The sequence below is a fragment of the Pristis pectinata genome, chromosome 13 (genome assembly GCF_009764475.1).
Source record: "Pristis pectinata isolate sPriPec2 chromosome 13, sPriPec2.1.pri, whole genome shotgun sequence".
NCBI classification, from domain to species: Eukaryota; Metazoa; Chordata; class Chondrichthyes; order Rhinopristiformes; family Pristidae; genus Pristis; species Pristis pectinata.
This window is the reverse complement of record NC_067417.1, coordinates 23,534,220-23,550,632: the sequence shown is the minus strand read 5'-3', so window position 1 is coordinate 23,550,632 and position 16,413 is coordinate 23,534,220. Positions and strand designations below refer to the sequence as shown.

General features: G+C 39.6%; 1 protein-coding gene across 2 annotated transcripts in view; it reads right to left on the bottom strand.

The window, feature by feature from the left end:
* The window catches only part of spire2 (spire-type actin nucleation factor 2), a 66,902-nt gene extending 51,298 nt beyond the window's left edge, over positions 1-15,604 (bottom strand). For both annotated transcript variants that reach the window (XM_052028766.1, XM_052028767.1), the window contains exons 1-2: positions 15,052-15,604; positions 5,417-5,460 (exon numbers count right to left, since the gene is read on the bottom strand). In XM_052028766.1, the coding sequence (XP_051884726.1) occupies positions 5,417-5,460; positions 15,052-15,337 (330 nt within the window). In that variant the 5' untranslated portion in view covers positions 15,338-15,604. The remainder of the gene's footprint in view (positions 1-5,416; positions 5,461-15,051) is intronic.
* Between the last annotated feature and the right edge of the window lie 809 nt (positions 15,605-16,413).

Sequence of the window (16,413 nt, the reverse complement as noted above, 5' to 3'; positions counted from 1 at the left end):
TTTTAGTCAGTCTCTAGTCATTGATTCAGTTGTCTTGATCTTTGCAAATCATAAAAGTGTGGTATACGCACAAAGGTGCCATTGGTCAGACCTGAATGAAGGGGGATGGGTTGATCTCCACTTACTGAAGGGAAGCCATTCAGTGAAAGAGCTGATGGAGTGATATATGAGATGATTCTATTCAACAACAGCACACAGGCTCTGTCCCACAGGAGGCTATACAGTTCAATATTAAAACGGTTAAAAATATCAGGTTCTAGCTGAGCATTTCCCCCCCACCCCACAAAATGCAACAGTTGAAGAGATTTATAAAAAAAAATAATCCATACAAGGTGACTGACTAGATCTTCTCCTTAATCCCAGAATAGTTTTTGCCTCTCTTTAAAGAGGTGCTACTTGCACCTGGCACAGACCAATCTCAGAGGAGTAAATGCACTGCAACTGCAGCTTATATTCCATCATATTTCAAAGGCTGTTGTGGAAGTTGGCCATGCACCAATCAATACAATCAAAAGCAGAAATAATGGAACCAACAAGAATGGGTGGGGGGGGGGGGGTAGGGAGATAAAGAGCATCCATGTGTGTATAAAAGAAAGAGAAAGAGAGACAGAGAGGTTGAAGGCAAAATGAGTGGCATGATTCCAAGGTTCTAGGAAACACAAGTACATTTCAAATTGGACTTTGTTTTTAATTATAACTGTTTCAGTTCCATATCAGCAGAATGTGGCACGTTGACTTCCAAGTGATTGTCAGGTTCATTAAACTGTCACCTGACAGCAGCAGCCTTCAGACAGTGGATATTCTCGCCTCAAGAGATCTCTAGACCTTTGAGAGAAATTTTCCCCTGGTATGCGAAAAGGGCTATTGTTTCACCACTGACTGCAAATTTTGAATCAATGAAGTTTGCTTACAAATATTCTTGTGCAAGTCCAGATGATATAGTAATGTACCATAATCTGTTTTCTCAGTTCCAACACTATTTTCCTGATAACATCTTGAAGTTTTGCTTAAGCAAACAATGCAACTAAAGAGATTAGTATGCAAATGAACAAATGTTGCAACATCCCTTTGTGCTACAATTGCATTCCGATCCATAACAAAAGTAATTTAATGAGAATTATATTGCCCATCATATAAAAAACATTCTTCCCATCATGAACATTATATCATTTGCTTATCAGAGGGTTGGTTAAATCTTTTCTATAGTGTTCTATAGTGTCTTCAGAATGCACTTGGATATTTATTTGATGTGTCTAAAGAGATGGAGGTTTACTTACAAAGAAAGCAGACCCGCTACATATTTTTTGAGATTCTCAAGTCTTGATTCAAATTGTATGTTTCAAACGGTCTGTGAACCTGGTAGATTGTTTGAGAAGCAAGTATGCTATATGATTTTTGCTGTCCAATGAGATAATACAAACAGATAAACAGATACAGAGCAAACATGTTCCATGTTTAGAGATACAGTTTATATTCCAACTATAATTAGGGAACTAATTGCTGCAAAAAAAAAGCTTGAATTATATCTTAACTACATATAAACTCTGCTGATAGCACACACTGTTAAAGCTTTTCTAAACAAGAGTTTTTACAGCATAAAAAACACACCAATTAACCAAACATGTCTGTTGGTGTTTGCGCTCTTTCCTATTCCTTCTCTATCAACATATCCTTTAATTCCATTTTCAATAAAGTTTGCAACTTAGATTTCCCTTAAGCGTACCTATGCTAGTCACCTCAACTACTTTTTAAAACAGTTCAGTTCCACTTCCTTACTACACTGAGTAAACAAGTTTCCCCCAAATTTCTTATTATTCCTTGATATTTTGCTTAAGCAAACAATGCAACTGAAGAGATCAATATGCAAATGAGCAAATATTGCAATATACCTTTGTGCAACATTGGGCAGATATGATTGAGGTGTTTACAAAGCTCTTAGGTAGGCATACGAATGTGCAGAGAATGGAGGGATATGGACATTGTGTAGGCAGAAGGGATTAGTTTAGTTAGGTGTTTAATTACTAGTTTAATTAGTTCGGCACAACATCATAGGCCAAAGGGCCTGTTCCTGTGCTGTAACTATGGTTCTTATTTCAGATTTATGGTGCCAACTGCAGATGTAGCTGCAGGTGGAAACATCACCTCATTGTCTATCCTATCAATCATGTTCATAATATTAAATACATCTATTGCATCAGATTTCAGCCTTTTCATTTCTTGAGAGAAGAGCTCTAGCCTGTTCACTCTCTCCTAACTGGCATAATCTCTCAATTTGGGATTATTCTATGAAACCAATTTTTACACCACCCTGCTTCAATATTATTTTTTTTTAAATATGGAGACTGGAACTGCTTACAATGCTCAGAGTGTATTTTAAGTTTGATGTTTAACATCACTTCTGTGCTTTTCTATCATTCCATGGTCTTATTAACCTGCTTGTCGATTTCAGTGTTTTGTGCATCTGCATTGTCTGCCCTCTAAACCCTGACCTTAAATAGCACCTTTTGGCATTCCAGGCATCGTGAAGTACTTCACAGCTAATCAACTACTTTTTGAACACAAGAGATTACAGATGCTGGAATCTGGAGTTAACAATAAATTGCTGGAGGAACTCAGTGAATCAGGCAGCATCCGTGGAGGGAAACAGACAGTCGACATTCCGGGTCAAGCTTGACCTGAAACATCAATTGTCCATTTCTCGCCATAGATGCTGCCTGACCCGCTGAGTTCCTCCAGCATTTTGTGTGTTGCTCCTTCATCTGGACTGGTACTTTCTGAAAACTAATTACTGTCAGAAAAGACGAAAAGAGGCAGCCAATTTGTGCAGGGTCAAGTTCCACAAGCAACAATACGCTGATGACCAAGTAATCTAATTATGTTGATTGAGGATACATTTGATCAGAACAATGGGAATATCACCCCTGACTTCAAATATGTTCCACGTAACTCATAGGTTCACTGGGAGAGGAAAATAGTGTTACATTCACTCAGTATTGCACTGGACTGTTAACCTTAGATTTTTGTGCTCTATACTGTACAGAAGGATTTGAACCTATGACCTTCTTTCTTGAATGAGAGTACTGAGCCACAACTGACAGATTCTTTTGCTCCTCTATTTCATTTAAACAAATTTCCATTGGAGATTTTGGCCTCTTTACCCTTCCCATTAAAATGTGACACTTCACATTAACCAATTTAGACTATTTTGTCAGTTAAGTATCTACAAAATTTTACAATCTTCCTGTTTTTTCTGTTATTGCTTTCCTCACCAATATTAATTGCCCCACACCAACAATTTGGTGTTCACAAAACATGAAATTGTGCTCCTAATTCCTGAATCCAAATAATTTATGTGAATTGAAAACAGCAGTTTCAGCACCCATCTTTGTTGGGCACTACTTTCCATCTTTTTACAGTCTGGGGATCTGCCTTTAAAACGTATCTATTCTGCTATTCGTAAGTACACTCATTATCTCAACGTACTATACCAACTGGTTAACTGCCCTACATAATCTTCACAGGATCTGAGGGGGGCTCCTTTCACGCAGAGAGTGGCGAGTACCTGGAATACACTGCCTGGCAGTGGTGGAAGCAGAGTCGCTGGCAGCATTTAAGAAGTGTCTAGATGAGCACTTGAATTGCCAAGGCATAGAAGGCTCTGGGCCAAGTGCTGGAGGATGGGATTAATAGAGATGGGTGCTCATTGGTTAGCGTAGATATGGTGGACTGAATGGCTTGTTTCCATGCTGTATGACGCTATGAGAAAGTCACCCTCACTAATCACCTCGTGCATCATTACATCCACTTCAAAGGCCATCAAGCAGGAGATGATATTTCAGATTGTGCCATCACTTGTCTTTAGATTCTCAAATGAACACTTCTCACCCTTCCCCATTGCGAGGTTTGTCAATGAGATACACTTATTGCAACAGAGGTAAACATGGCAGCTTACACACCACACAATCTCATAAACAACAAAGAAGATGACACGGTGACACTGTTAGTAGAGCTGCTGCCTCACAGCTCCAGCAAGCCAGATTTAATGAGGACCTTGGGTGTTGTCTGTGTGGAGGTTGCATGCTTCCCTGTGACTGTGTGGGTTCTCTCTGTGTGTTTGGGTTCCCTCCCAACAATATGCAAGTTGGTAAACTGCCTCTAGTAAGTAGGTTAGTGATAGAATCTGGGTGTAGTTGATGGGAATGTGGGGAGAATAAAATGAGTTAGGGTAGGATTAGTGTTAGTAGTGGATGCTTGATGGTCAGAGCAGAGTTGGTGGGTCAAAGGGCCTGGTTCCCTGCTATCTCTCTGAGATAAATAACCAGATGATCTGTTTCTTTATAATGCTGGTGAAGAAATAAATGTTACCCAAGATATTAGGAAAACTCCCCATTCCTCCTTTAATGGAACATTTTACATTCATGAGAAAGTTTGGTGTCTCTTCCAAAACATGGGATTTCTGTCAGTAAAGGGTTTTCTCTCTAAGGTACTGAACTGTCAGCCAGGATAATATCAATTCTCTCAAATGGCTTAAGTGCATCAGCTTCTGACTCAGAAGCAAGAATATTAACCACAGAACTGGCTTTCTCCAGTGGACAGGTGTTAGTGCACAAAGTTTTGATTGGTACAGGTTAAAAGGGTTGAGTTTCTGATACTGATTTAGAATTGGTATATTATTGTCACTTGTACCGAGGTACAGAGAAAAACCTATCTTGCATCCCATTCATACAGATCAATTCATTACACAGTGCATTGAGGTAGTGTAAGGTAAAACAATACAGAATGCAGAATAAAGTGCAACAGCTACAGAGAAAGTGCAGTGCAGGTAGACAATAAGGTGCAAGGTCAGAATGAGGTGGATTGTGAGGTCAAGAGTCCATCTTATCGTACTAGGGAACCATTCAATAGTCTTAATACAGCAGGATAGAAGCTGTACGGGGGATAGAAGCTGTTTGGTGATACTAATAGAAGGAATAGTAGTACCAATGCCACAATTCGCTATCAGCAACTATTGTCTGCACATATGGCCTTATGGATATCAGGAAGTATAGAATTGGCCCATGAAATTATATCCTATTAATCACAGATGCCCAATTACATAGCATTTACTATTTGGGCTCACATACAACAGCTGAAGGTATTGGAAACCAGCCAATATTCACAGGACTATGCAGAAGTTAATATTTTCAGGAGAGGAGGAGTGGAGCCTGTGACAAAAAACACATACACAATTGACCTTTCAAGCCTTTCATATGCGTTAATTGCAAATCAAAGAGTAATGTATTAAAATCTCATCAGTTAAGTAAAAACTGTAAAATTATGCTGTTCATTTTCCATCAATTCCAAATGACCAATTGCAAAACAAGTGAACAAAAGGCAACATACATTGTCTGATCTTATCTTATTGATAGACACATACCTGTCTTTCTGTACATAATGGTGGGGAAATCTTCACCTTGGAATCTAAAACAAAATGGAAAAAAAAAGTTACAAACATCAAAAATTCTTAAGGAACATGATACACCACAGTAATTCAAATATCATTACATCAACCAGATGGCTTGATCATCATGGTAACCCAGCCTTCACCCTCTTATAGATAGGCTTTGTCTTATCCTTCCTTGCCCTGCCCTCTCCACAGCATAAAACAAATTTGTTTTCTCAACTCCTAGTATCGAAGCAGTCTCTCAACCTGAAACGTTAACTCTGTTTCTCTTTCCATAGATGTGGCCTGACATACTGAGTGTTGCCAGCATTTCCTGTTTTTGTTTCAGATTCCAGCATTTGCAGTTCTTTTGATTTTCAAGTAATTAGCTTTTACCTTCTCTCCAAGATACACCATCGTGAGCAGTGTGAAGGCACATCTGGACCTTTTCAATTTCACATTGTGATGGTGGAGCCACTTCCGTATGCCCCCAAAATAGAGTACTGCAATAAGGAAATCATCATGGCTGCAAAATCTTGTCTTTGGTAGACTGGAAGATCTTTGATGAGGATTTGTATTGCACTTAGTACAGAAGTTCACTATTTGATTGCAAGGTACTTCCATCTGTTCTCATTGACTTTTAGCTGCACATAAGTGCATGACAAACTAAAATGTGTAAAAAAAAACTCTGCATTTCGGTCCTGGGAAGTTGGTAAAATATATTGTTTATCATTGACTGTCTGATTTTAAGTTGCCTTGTTGTCTTATTTAGTCATACTGTTTTATATGCATTAGGTGTGGCTATTATCAAAGTTGCCCAATTACTAGGAGCTACTCTGACCAAAACTCAATTTATTCCCAGCTTTGAGCTCTCTGGACACTTGCCTCTTCAATGAATAAGAAATTGGCCCCAGTTTCCAGTAGATTTATTTGACAACATGTTTGATCCGTATACATACTTGTATAGCCATCTTTTAAGATGCTATTACATTTAGACCCCACAGGCTGTGCCCAACTTATGGACACCCATACGTATGAACGAGCTCCCATGACACTATTCAATTCAAAAAGTTATACATTAATTCTTATGAACGGCAGAACTAATTTCCTCTCTTTACTTTTGGTAATTGTTCTTTCTTATCAGTCATTTGATGCCATTCCTTAGAATACTATGGAGTTATGGTTACCATATTGAGTGAGTTTTTTTGTATTTTCTGATGTGGACAAAATCAACTTTGGGTTGTTGAAAAGAGAACCCATTCTTTACCCAGGATGGCCTGTATGGTCCTTAAAAGTGACTAAGGCATATCAGTAGGAACTCACAATATGTCCCTCCAAATGAGTTCCGATTTTGCAAGCTCATCTAGAGATAGATCTCCCACCACAATATCCGGTAAACCAAAATTCTGATCATCGTGGGATGCCATACATTGCATTTTCCCAACATTCTAATATTCTCTTGAAAGTGACTATTCTTCGTACTAAGGTTGGTGAATGAACAACTTGACATGGGCATCTGTCCAAATAATGGAACATTCTGCAACACTGTCGATAAGTAGCTGGCAAAGGAATGAATTCCTTGTACATTTGGCCCCATCGCCATGGAAGTCACAATTCTACAAACCAAATCTGTTGCAAAGCTCCTTTTGCCTAACAGAGGAACATTTTGTCCAGTAAACCAGACATGAACAATCCCTTAGCAGATAATCAAAAATCTCTCCAAAGTTACAGTGCCTTGCTTGGTCTTTCACCATGATGTGGGAATTATTTACCATCTCTTCATCTTCTGTTTCACTAACTGAATTTGTAGCTCTGGTGTAAATTGAAAGTTTTCTAACTTCAGAATTATCTCTGCAAAGTTCTGTCTAAGTGCAATACTTCAGAGGAGCAACACTGATTTCCCCACAACCTCTCTCCCCACCCCCCCCCCAGTGTCAACACCTGTCAGAAGTGAAGATTATGCTTGTCACCAATGTATTGTAGTTAGGGGTGACCTTTAGATCATGCTTGGAGTGTTGGTAAACTCTAACCATAATATCCACAGGACACCAGGAGCTTCAAAGAGTGCACAGCTTATTCTATACAATAGCAAGGCACATGATGTTTACTTCACATATGCACAAGATGCCATTATCTCCTATTCCCACCTGATTTAGATATTATGTAACAACTTTCTACAGAGATAAAAGTACAAAATACAAATTTGATAAACTGCAATTTACAATTGTTCAACGTGAACCCCTACATAGGCCATGATTAGAGGTCAAATTCCAGCCAGAGCAGCAGAAACTAACTTGCAGTTGCTCGATGATCTTTGCCAGTTACACCCATGGGCATTTTCACCACAAATGATTATCTTCACACTTCAGACTGAATGGATCACATAGTTTAAATCTTCTCCTGATAGCAATTTTAAAACAAAAATGACTCATCTGTCTGAAGCCCTTTGTCAATGTGGTTCCTAAATTACAGTTAACATTTAATTTTCAGCATTTTAACAGATTACACCAACCAAGGAATATCATTCACTTTCCACTCATCAGTTAGGCTATACAGTATAAAACAAAGGGTATTGTTTCTCATTAAATATAAAAGGTGGTCTGATTGCAGAACATCGACCAATACAGCACGGATACAGGGCCTTCGGCCCAATAAGTCCATGCCGACCACGGTGCCCACCAGCTAGTCCCAATTTCCTACGTTCGGTCCATATCCCTCCAAGCCCTGCCCCTCCATGTACCTATCCAAGTGCTTGTTAAATGAAACTATTGTACCTGCCTCAACCACTTCCTCTGGCAGTTCGTTCCATATACTCACCACCCTCTGAGTGAAAATGTTGCCCCTCAGGTCCCTTTTAAATCTTTCCTCTCTCACCCTAAATCTATGCCCCTTAGTTTTGGACTCCCCATCCTGGAGGAAATACCGTTACCGTCCACCTTATCTATGCCCCTCATAATTTTAAACATTTCTATAAGGTCATCTCTCATTCTCCTACATTCCAAGGAACAAAGACCTAGCCTGGCCAACCTCTCCATATACCTCAGGCCCTTTGGTCCTGGCAACGTCCTCTTAAATGTTTTCTGCACTCTTTCCAGTTTAACCATGTCTTTTCTTGTAACAGGGCGACCAAAACTGTATACTGTACTCCAAGTGTGGCTTCACCAATGACTTATACAACTGCAACGTAATGTCCCAACTCCTATACTCAATGCCCTGACTGATGAAGGCCAGCATGCTAAATGCCTTTTTCACCACACTATCTACCTGTGACACCGCTTTTAACGAATGATGCACTTGTACTCCGAGGTCCCTCTGTTCCATGACACTCACCAGTGCCCTACCATTCATAGTACAAGTCCTACACTGGTTTGACTTCCTGAAATGCATCACCTCACACTTATCTGTATTGAAATCAATTTGCCACTCCCTAACTAATCAAGATCCCCCTGTAATCCACGATAACCTTCTTCACTATCAACACCACCTCCTAATTTAATGTCATCCGCAAAATTACCGATCAAGCCTTCGACATTAGCATCCAATAAATAACAAATAACAAGGGTCCTACACTGACACCTGCAGCATACCAGAATGGAGTCACCAGCTTCCATTCCGAGAAACAACCTTCAACCACCACCTGCTGCTTCCTACCTCCGAGCCAATTTTGAATCCACCTAACTAGCTCCTCCTGGATTCCATGGCACCTAACATTCCAGATCAGCCTACCATGGACGTAAAAATAAGGAGAAACTAATAAAAATGATTCATTTTGATAACTACATGTAAAATTCAAGCCAAGAAATTTATTGGGTCTAGAATCTGCAGTCAGTGATGAAGTATTAGCATTTTCTGCTGACCTTGGAAAAAAGCTACCCACAAAAATCTAGTTATCTCTGCAATTCACAGATGAGAAGGTGGTCATTCAATCCATTGCTCTTCGATACAGCTGCTCCAGACTCAGTCTGGCTAGTCCCATGCCCTTTCCTCATAGCCCTGCAAATTCTTTCCCTTCAGATACCCATCCAACTTTTTTTTGAATCTGTCTCACTGCAGCCCTTGGCAGTGCATTCCATACCCTCACCACTTCTTGTAAAATGACTTTTTTTCCCTCATATGTCAACTTATCAAATACCTTTTGTTAAGTCCACATCGTCTGCATTTCCCTTGTTAATCTTCTTTGTTACTTCAAAGAACTTTATCAAGTTAGTTAGGTGCAATTTGTCTTTAACAATTCCATGCAGGCTTCCTAATCACATCCAATGACTGCTCAGTCTGCCTTGATTGTTGTTTTTAGATCTACCACCTCCACAGAGATTAAAAGGACTGCTCAGTAGTTACTGGGTTAACACCCTTTTGTGAGCCAGGGTGTATCATTTGCAAGTTTCCAGCCCTCAAACACTACCCGAATCTACAGATGTTTGAAAGGTTATGCCCAGGGCCTCTGTAATTTCCTCCTTTACTTTCCTGAGGATACATCCCATCTGGACCAGAGGTTTATCCAGTTTAAATGCTGCTGGCCTCTATGTGGTGAAAGCTCTCTCTTTTCTGATATCCATGACCATCAGGCATCAGATTGTTTATCCCCAGCCCACACCATTGTGATGTCATCAGGCTGACTTAGCAGCCAATTACAATATACTTTCAGACAGAAACCATACATAAATTTTAATTTTATGAAATTCTTATATAAAGAAATATAGTACATACATCAAATCAGATCTTTAGGGCCAGATAGTTTCCTCAGCAGTAATTATGGTTCAGTACAGTGACAGAAATTCACTCAGACCTCAGAAGTACAAAGTTTTCAGGATATTGTATAATGGGGCTATTTTGTGAATACTTGAAATGTGCACTACTTCAAATGATTTCCCTCAGTTCTGATGGTGAAGGGGCTGCGAAGCGACTGTAAAGGTGCACTGGAACCCTGACATTAACTTTGACATTCCCGAGTTGAACAACACGTGCATAGAAATCCCAAAATTGTTGTCAGTTACACAGAATAACAACAGTAAAGACCAGTAGTTTTGCCATTGTTACTACTACAAACTCCCAGTCAAAAAAAGGACTGTTGAGGCTCAATAGTTCAACCATAACTGGCCAAAGTACTTACTACTACTTCATACAATTTATGAAATACTGTAATGACTGGGGATCAATTATTTCTAATTAATCAGTGAATAAAGTTTACAAAGTAGTTCTGAAAGTAAAATAATAGCTGACAAGTTCTTCATATGAAAGGCATGCAAGAATGTAAAAATGTTCTGTAGGAAAACAGGTTTTCCTGGCACTAAGATCAAAGCTGTTGGATCTGTAACTGTAACTGTTCCAACTGTCCATCAATCCATGAATTCTAACTTGATCTAAACAAAGATTTATCTTCAGGGTTTGGAACAGAATGCATTTTAGATTTGTTTATATGACAAGTTTAAGTGCACGATAAATAATTGGGATGTCTGGGGTACACCGGTTACCTGACAAAGAAGAAACTTGTTGGTTGAAGGCAATAGTCATGAAGGCTTCCACACAGTAAATAGGCTGTTTAATTTTTCCTTTGTGGTTTTATATGATCAGTACCCCAATAAGTTTGCACTAAGCATGTTTTTATTGCACTTTAATTAAGACTACATGTACAATACTGTAATATAGCACCACATGCAAGTTGATGTTCTAAACTCCAAATATTTTTACTTTCATAAATGAATCATACAGTTACTGTAGGTTTTTGAAAATGCACTGCGAAGTACTTGCTTTGCAGCAAGATCCAGATCTCATGAAAAAAAATTTGAACAACAGATCTGAAATTTGAATAAATGATGCAAAACACCTGAACAATGACAGGAAAGGAACAGCAACAAGGTAATCTAATCTTTTAATTTCAGAAATAGTAGCAGAAATCAGTCAATTTTTCAAACTTTACTCTGAAATGGCTGAGGAGGCCACCGAGTGACACCAAACTACTACATATGGTAAAGGTGGTGAACCACTGCCACCATGTCAGGACAACCTCTGTGCACAATAAAGAATACATATCCAGCCGATGACTTTTCTTTGAGGAGAAACCTTTAATCACATTTACGAATGATTTGGATGAGAATATGGATGGCATGATTAACAAGTTTGCAGGTGACACTAAATTTGGTGGTATAGTGGACAGTGAAGATTTTTTTAGGGTTACAACAGGATCTAAAACAACTGGGAAACTGGGCAAAGAAATGGCAGATGGAATTTAACTCAGACAAGTGGGAAGTAATGCATTTTGGGAAGTTAAACCAAGGCAGGACTTGCACAATAAATGGTGGGAACCTGGGGTAGTATGGTTAAATAGAGAGACTTAGGGCACAAGTACATAGTTCCCTGAAAGTGGCATTACAGGTAGACAGGGTGAAGAAGGCAGCACATGACATGCTTCCTTCATTGGCTGGGGCATTGAGTACAGCAATTGGGACATCATATTACAACTGTATACGACATTGATGAGACTACACTTGGAGCATTACTAGCAGTTCTGGTTGCCATACTACAGGAAGGATGTGATTAAGCTAGAAAGAGTGCAGAAAAGAATTCATAAGGATGTTGCTGGGACTGGAGGGCTTGAGTTACAAGTAGAGACTGGACAGGCTGGGGCTGCTTTCCCTGGAGCGAAGGCGGCTCAGGGGTGACCTTACAGAGGTTTATAAAATCATGAGGAGCATAGATAGGATAGGCAGTCACAGTTTATTTCCCAGGCTAGAGGAGTCTAAAACTAGAGGGCAGAGGGTTAAAATGAGAGGGGAAAGGTTTAAAGGGGATCTGAGGGGCAAGTTCTTCCACACAGAGGGTGGTGGGTATATGGAATGAGCTGCCAGAGGAAGTGCTAGAAGCAGGTACAATTACAATGTTGAAAAGACATTTTAACACCTATGTGAATAGGTGAAAGGTTCAGAGGAACATGGGCCAAATGCAGGCAAACTGGACTAGCCTAGGTAGGCACCTTGGTCAGCATGGACGAGTTGGGCCAAAGGGCCTGTTTCCATGCTGTATAATTATGACTCTATTAGTCAGTAGATTTATCCTAAATTTACAGAAATACATCAAGATTTGCAAAGAAATTGTCAAAAAATTAGTTAATAACATCATAATTTTTATAATTGATTGGTTTAATTATAATCATCAAAATGTTCATATTTCTATGAAGATGTGGGTCTTCAAGGACAAAGCTTTTAGTGACTGATATTTAGTTTGGCCATAGAGAGTGGACTGGCTTTATTCGATACATCTCATTGGCAGTAGAAAAATTATCGCAAAGTCCCACTGAAGTTGCAAACAAAAACTTTCAAAAGCCTAAAATAATCTTTTGATAGCCCCAAGAAATTCTTACATGCTTCCAAATTGTTTTTTTGTTAAGAAGCAAGCATGGAACTGGTTCAAAAGGTATGTTCTGTGCATATGGTTGAATCTTTAAATAAATACAAAAATATAAATCAGCCTGTGCAATGTTATGGTAGTGGATACTGTGGACATCCAAAAGTTGTAATCTGATGTTTTTATTCTAATGTACTAGTTCAAGGATCCCATACTAGGTACAAACAACTGACAGCAACATCCATCCTGTTTATAAATTTCACAAAAAGGTCCATTTATTGACAAATCAGGATTTTCTTTATGATTATAGACATTGTTCTGATGAACATAAAAACAAGTGGACAATGAACATTGACTCGCACTAAAGAATAAATTTGTATGGCTATAATATCTGTTCCTAAAGTAAACTAGTGATTCATTGGTGAATTAGTTTTGTCACTTGTTTGGTATTAATAAGACTTCCATGTTCATAGGGCAACATGTACCTTATGTGAAGAAATACTAGAGTCCGTACTCTATTGTAAAAGGCAGAAAAATCAGAATACACACATACGGGTGAAATCCCAATATTATTCCATTTTGTAAACTTCTGCCCCTGGAGATGAGTGAACAGAATTCTGAAAACCTCTGAGCTCTAAATTTATTGCAACTAACTTAATCTCAACCAGTATTCACTGAACCAGAATGTCAAGGAATCAATATATGGCTCTGAATCGTGCAATAAAAAACATAACTTTACCCCTTTTTAGATTCATTGTCAGGAGCTGAAGGAAATAAACATGCTCAATAATGCAATTTCATACAGCAGGTGGCAGAATGGAGATGGATGTTGTATGTCAGGAAAATAAAAGAGAATTAGAGTTAAGGAAAAGAATTCCAATTGCTTTGCTATTTTCCAATCTATTTATTGTCCTCTGTTTCTTAGACAGCTTTATTCATGGTAGTTTCCAGCTACCATAAATAAGAGGCAAACAATCCACACAATCCTCTGGCAACAGCACTGTTGAATTGGCTGCAAGGGGCATGACAGGTTTTCGGGGATTTCCATTGCACCGATGAGCTGTTGTTCCCACTTGGCTATCAGCATTGATGTTTTTGGAGTTTGTCAGAAAGGCAACCCTATTTGGGAGAGGAGGTGCAGGAAACCATCGAAGAATTTAGAGACCAGATTAAATGTGTCATTCCTACATGCCTCTTTGTGTTTATTTTTCAATGTGGCAGTGACAAAAGCCTCAAAACAAGTCAATTGTCAATTAAATACATGAACAAATAAACAGCCATCCTGCACTGGTAGCACAGTTCTGCTGCAGAAAGAGTGAACCCTTTATGTAATACCTCCCTTCATTTTATGCTCCATTACTAAAATCCAAAACTTTGTGCTGTCAGTAATAGAATACAAGCTGTAATCTATTCAAAGAATCAGAAGGTAAAATTCAAAAGTATGAGGAAACCTATGACTTAATAATTGCTTTGTAATTGCCTTCAGAACAACTCTTATGTTCCACATAATTAGCCCTTCTTGGAGCAGGTCAAGAGCCGACTGGACAATTATTCTGGCAGAGTATTCTAAATTCCCTTGAAATATTAAGCAAACCTTAAAGTGATAATATTAAAACAATTTGGTACAAAACATATATATAATTAGTCCACTATTTTTGCAGTAAATTAAGATAAATGAAGAGCTAGAGCCGACTTTTAATTAATCCTCTGCCTAGGATTTATAAAATCTGGAATTTGAAAAGCTGAAACAATTTTGGCACATGGATGTACAATGTAATTTACATATTAGAAGTCCATTTGTATTTTAAAAAATCCTTCCAAGTGAAAACACTCGAACCTCAAGTATGAAAATGATTTACAAATAAATCTTTTATTGCATTATGTGTGACACAAACACACATTGATGTGCTAAGGCAATGTTTAGGTTTTGCACGGTTGTACTCATGGAGCTGGTGAAGAATCTGTTTTACTTGACGGCTGCACTTCACCTCTATTGCAAAGTACTGTGCAGGGTATCCATTTCATTGGTGCGTTACTAGGTGAAATTACAACCCAAGCTGTGTGTTGCGAGATGGCTAGCATCTCTGGGGCTGATGAAGCAAGTCGCTGCAAATTGGGTTCTCCTTGGCAGTTCTCGCGGCACGGTTACTTTCTCTGATCGATGGGATTTTATCTTTAATTGTGGTATGTGCAACAGTATCAAAGTAGTAGAAGTAGACATTTAATGGGTCGACATGATGTGGTTACCTGCTGGTGTAACTGAGTGTCCGGCCTGGTTTGGTCCCTACCTGCATGCGATGGCCTCTTCTGCTCCCCGCAGAGAGACACGGCGCCATCCCGGTGCAGCAGGATAGCTGCGAGCTCCCGGACGCGGCCAACGCGCACCTGTTCCCGGGGCCAGTCTCTGTGCAGTGAGCGGCAGCATTGGTAACACACCGCCCAAGCTTGCTCTTCATTGATCGGCTGTTCGTAGGCTCTCAGGATCTCATCCAAGGATAAAACCTGCGGCTCCAGCACGTCGCCGGAGCCGGCTACTTGCTGCTCAGGGTCCCCATCACTGGCTGACCTGGCCATCTCTCCTTCGCCTTCTCATTTCCACTTCTCAGCGTTTCTCTAGGTTTCCACAACACCGAGTCCCAGCCTTAGTCCGCAGCTCCAATGTCAATCAGCAGGCACCATGTGATCGTCCCGCTCTGGGCCAGCCCAGTCTCCTAAACACGCCGAGTGGGAGGAGAGAAGCCAAAAGGACAAAAGTAATCAGTGAAAAGCAGCACAGGCGGCTGGGAATGGAACAAACTGACTTTTGGAAGGTATTCCCTGAACTGGCAACTTGGGCGTTGGCTACTCGACTCGCCATAATGTTTCTTTTTGTTCAGCAGCAGGCATCACATCTGTGGCATGCCGTCTGATATATGGCACATGCGGCATCCTTGTAATTCACGCCAGAAATACATAGCAGCATCCAGGTAGGGATTGTCTCTCACTGGCGACAAATGACGCCAGACTTTAGCACTGCCAACATCAGACTCCTTTGATTCCAGCAGCCCACATATACACCTGCAGCACGTACTTCTCACAATCTGGCCGAGAATAACTAACGATAACTGCCCAACAGGCCAAAGAAAATTTTACCCAATACCAATTTTATGATGGTTTAATTGGGTTCCCTCAAAATTATAACTTGAGAGGTTGGGATAAATTGTAACACATTGCATCCATTACCTAAAAAGGTAAAATAATTTAAAAATACTTTATAGATCGGAGACTATTATACATTCTGTTGGGGGCATCATCTTTAGCCATGGAGGGGTTTCTAGCAAGTGGGTAAAAGTACATATTGCAGTGTCAGTGCACGTCAGAGTACAGTAGTTCAAAGTGCAAGCTGGATAAGTTTAGTGCAGGCTGTTTAAATACACTGCCACTGCCCCAAATTAGCCAATTTGTTCTGTGTTGTTTTCAGTATCAGAAGCTTGTCTATTTTGTTTCGGAAGTGCAAAAGCGAAATAACTACAATGAGCTCAATGAAGTGGATTATTTTAAACATTTTTGGAAACTTAAAATTGTGCCCATCATCATAACTAAACTACATAGTAGTTTAGTTATGATGGATATCACCCAATGCTCCTAGACTGTATGCTCTTGCCAAATAC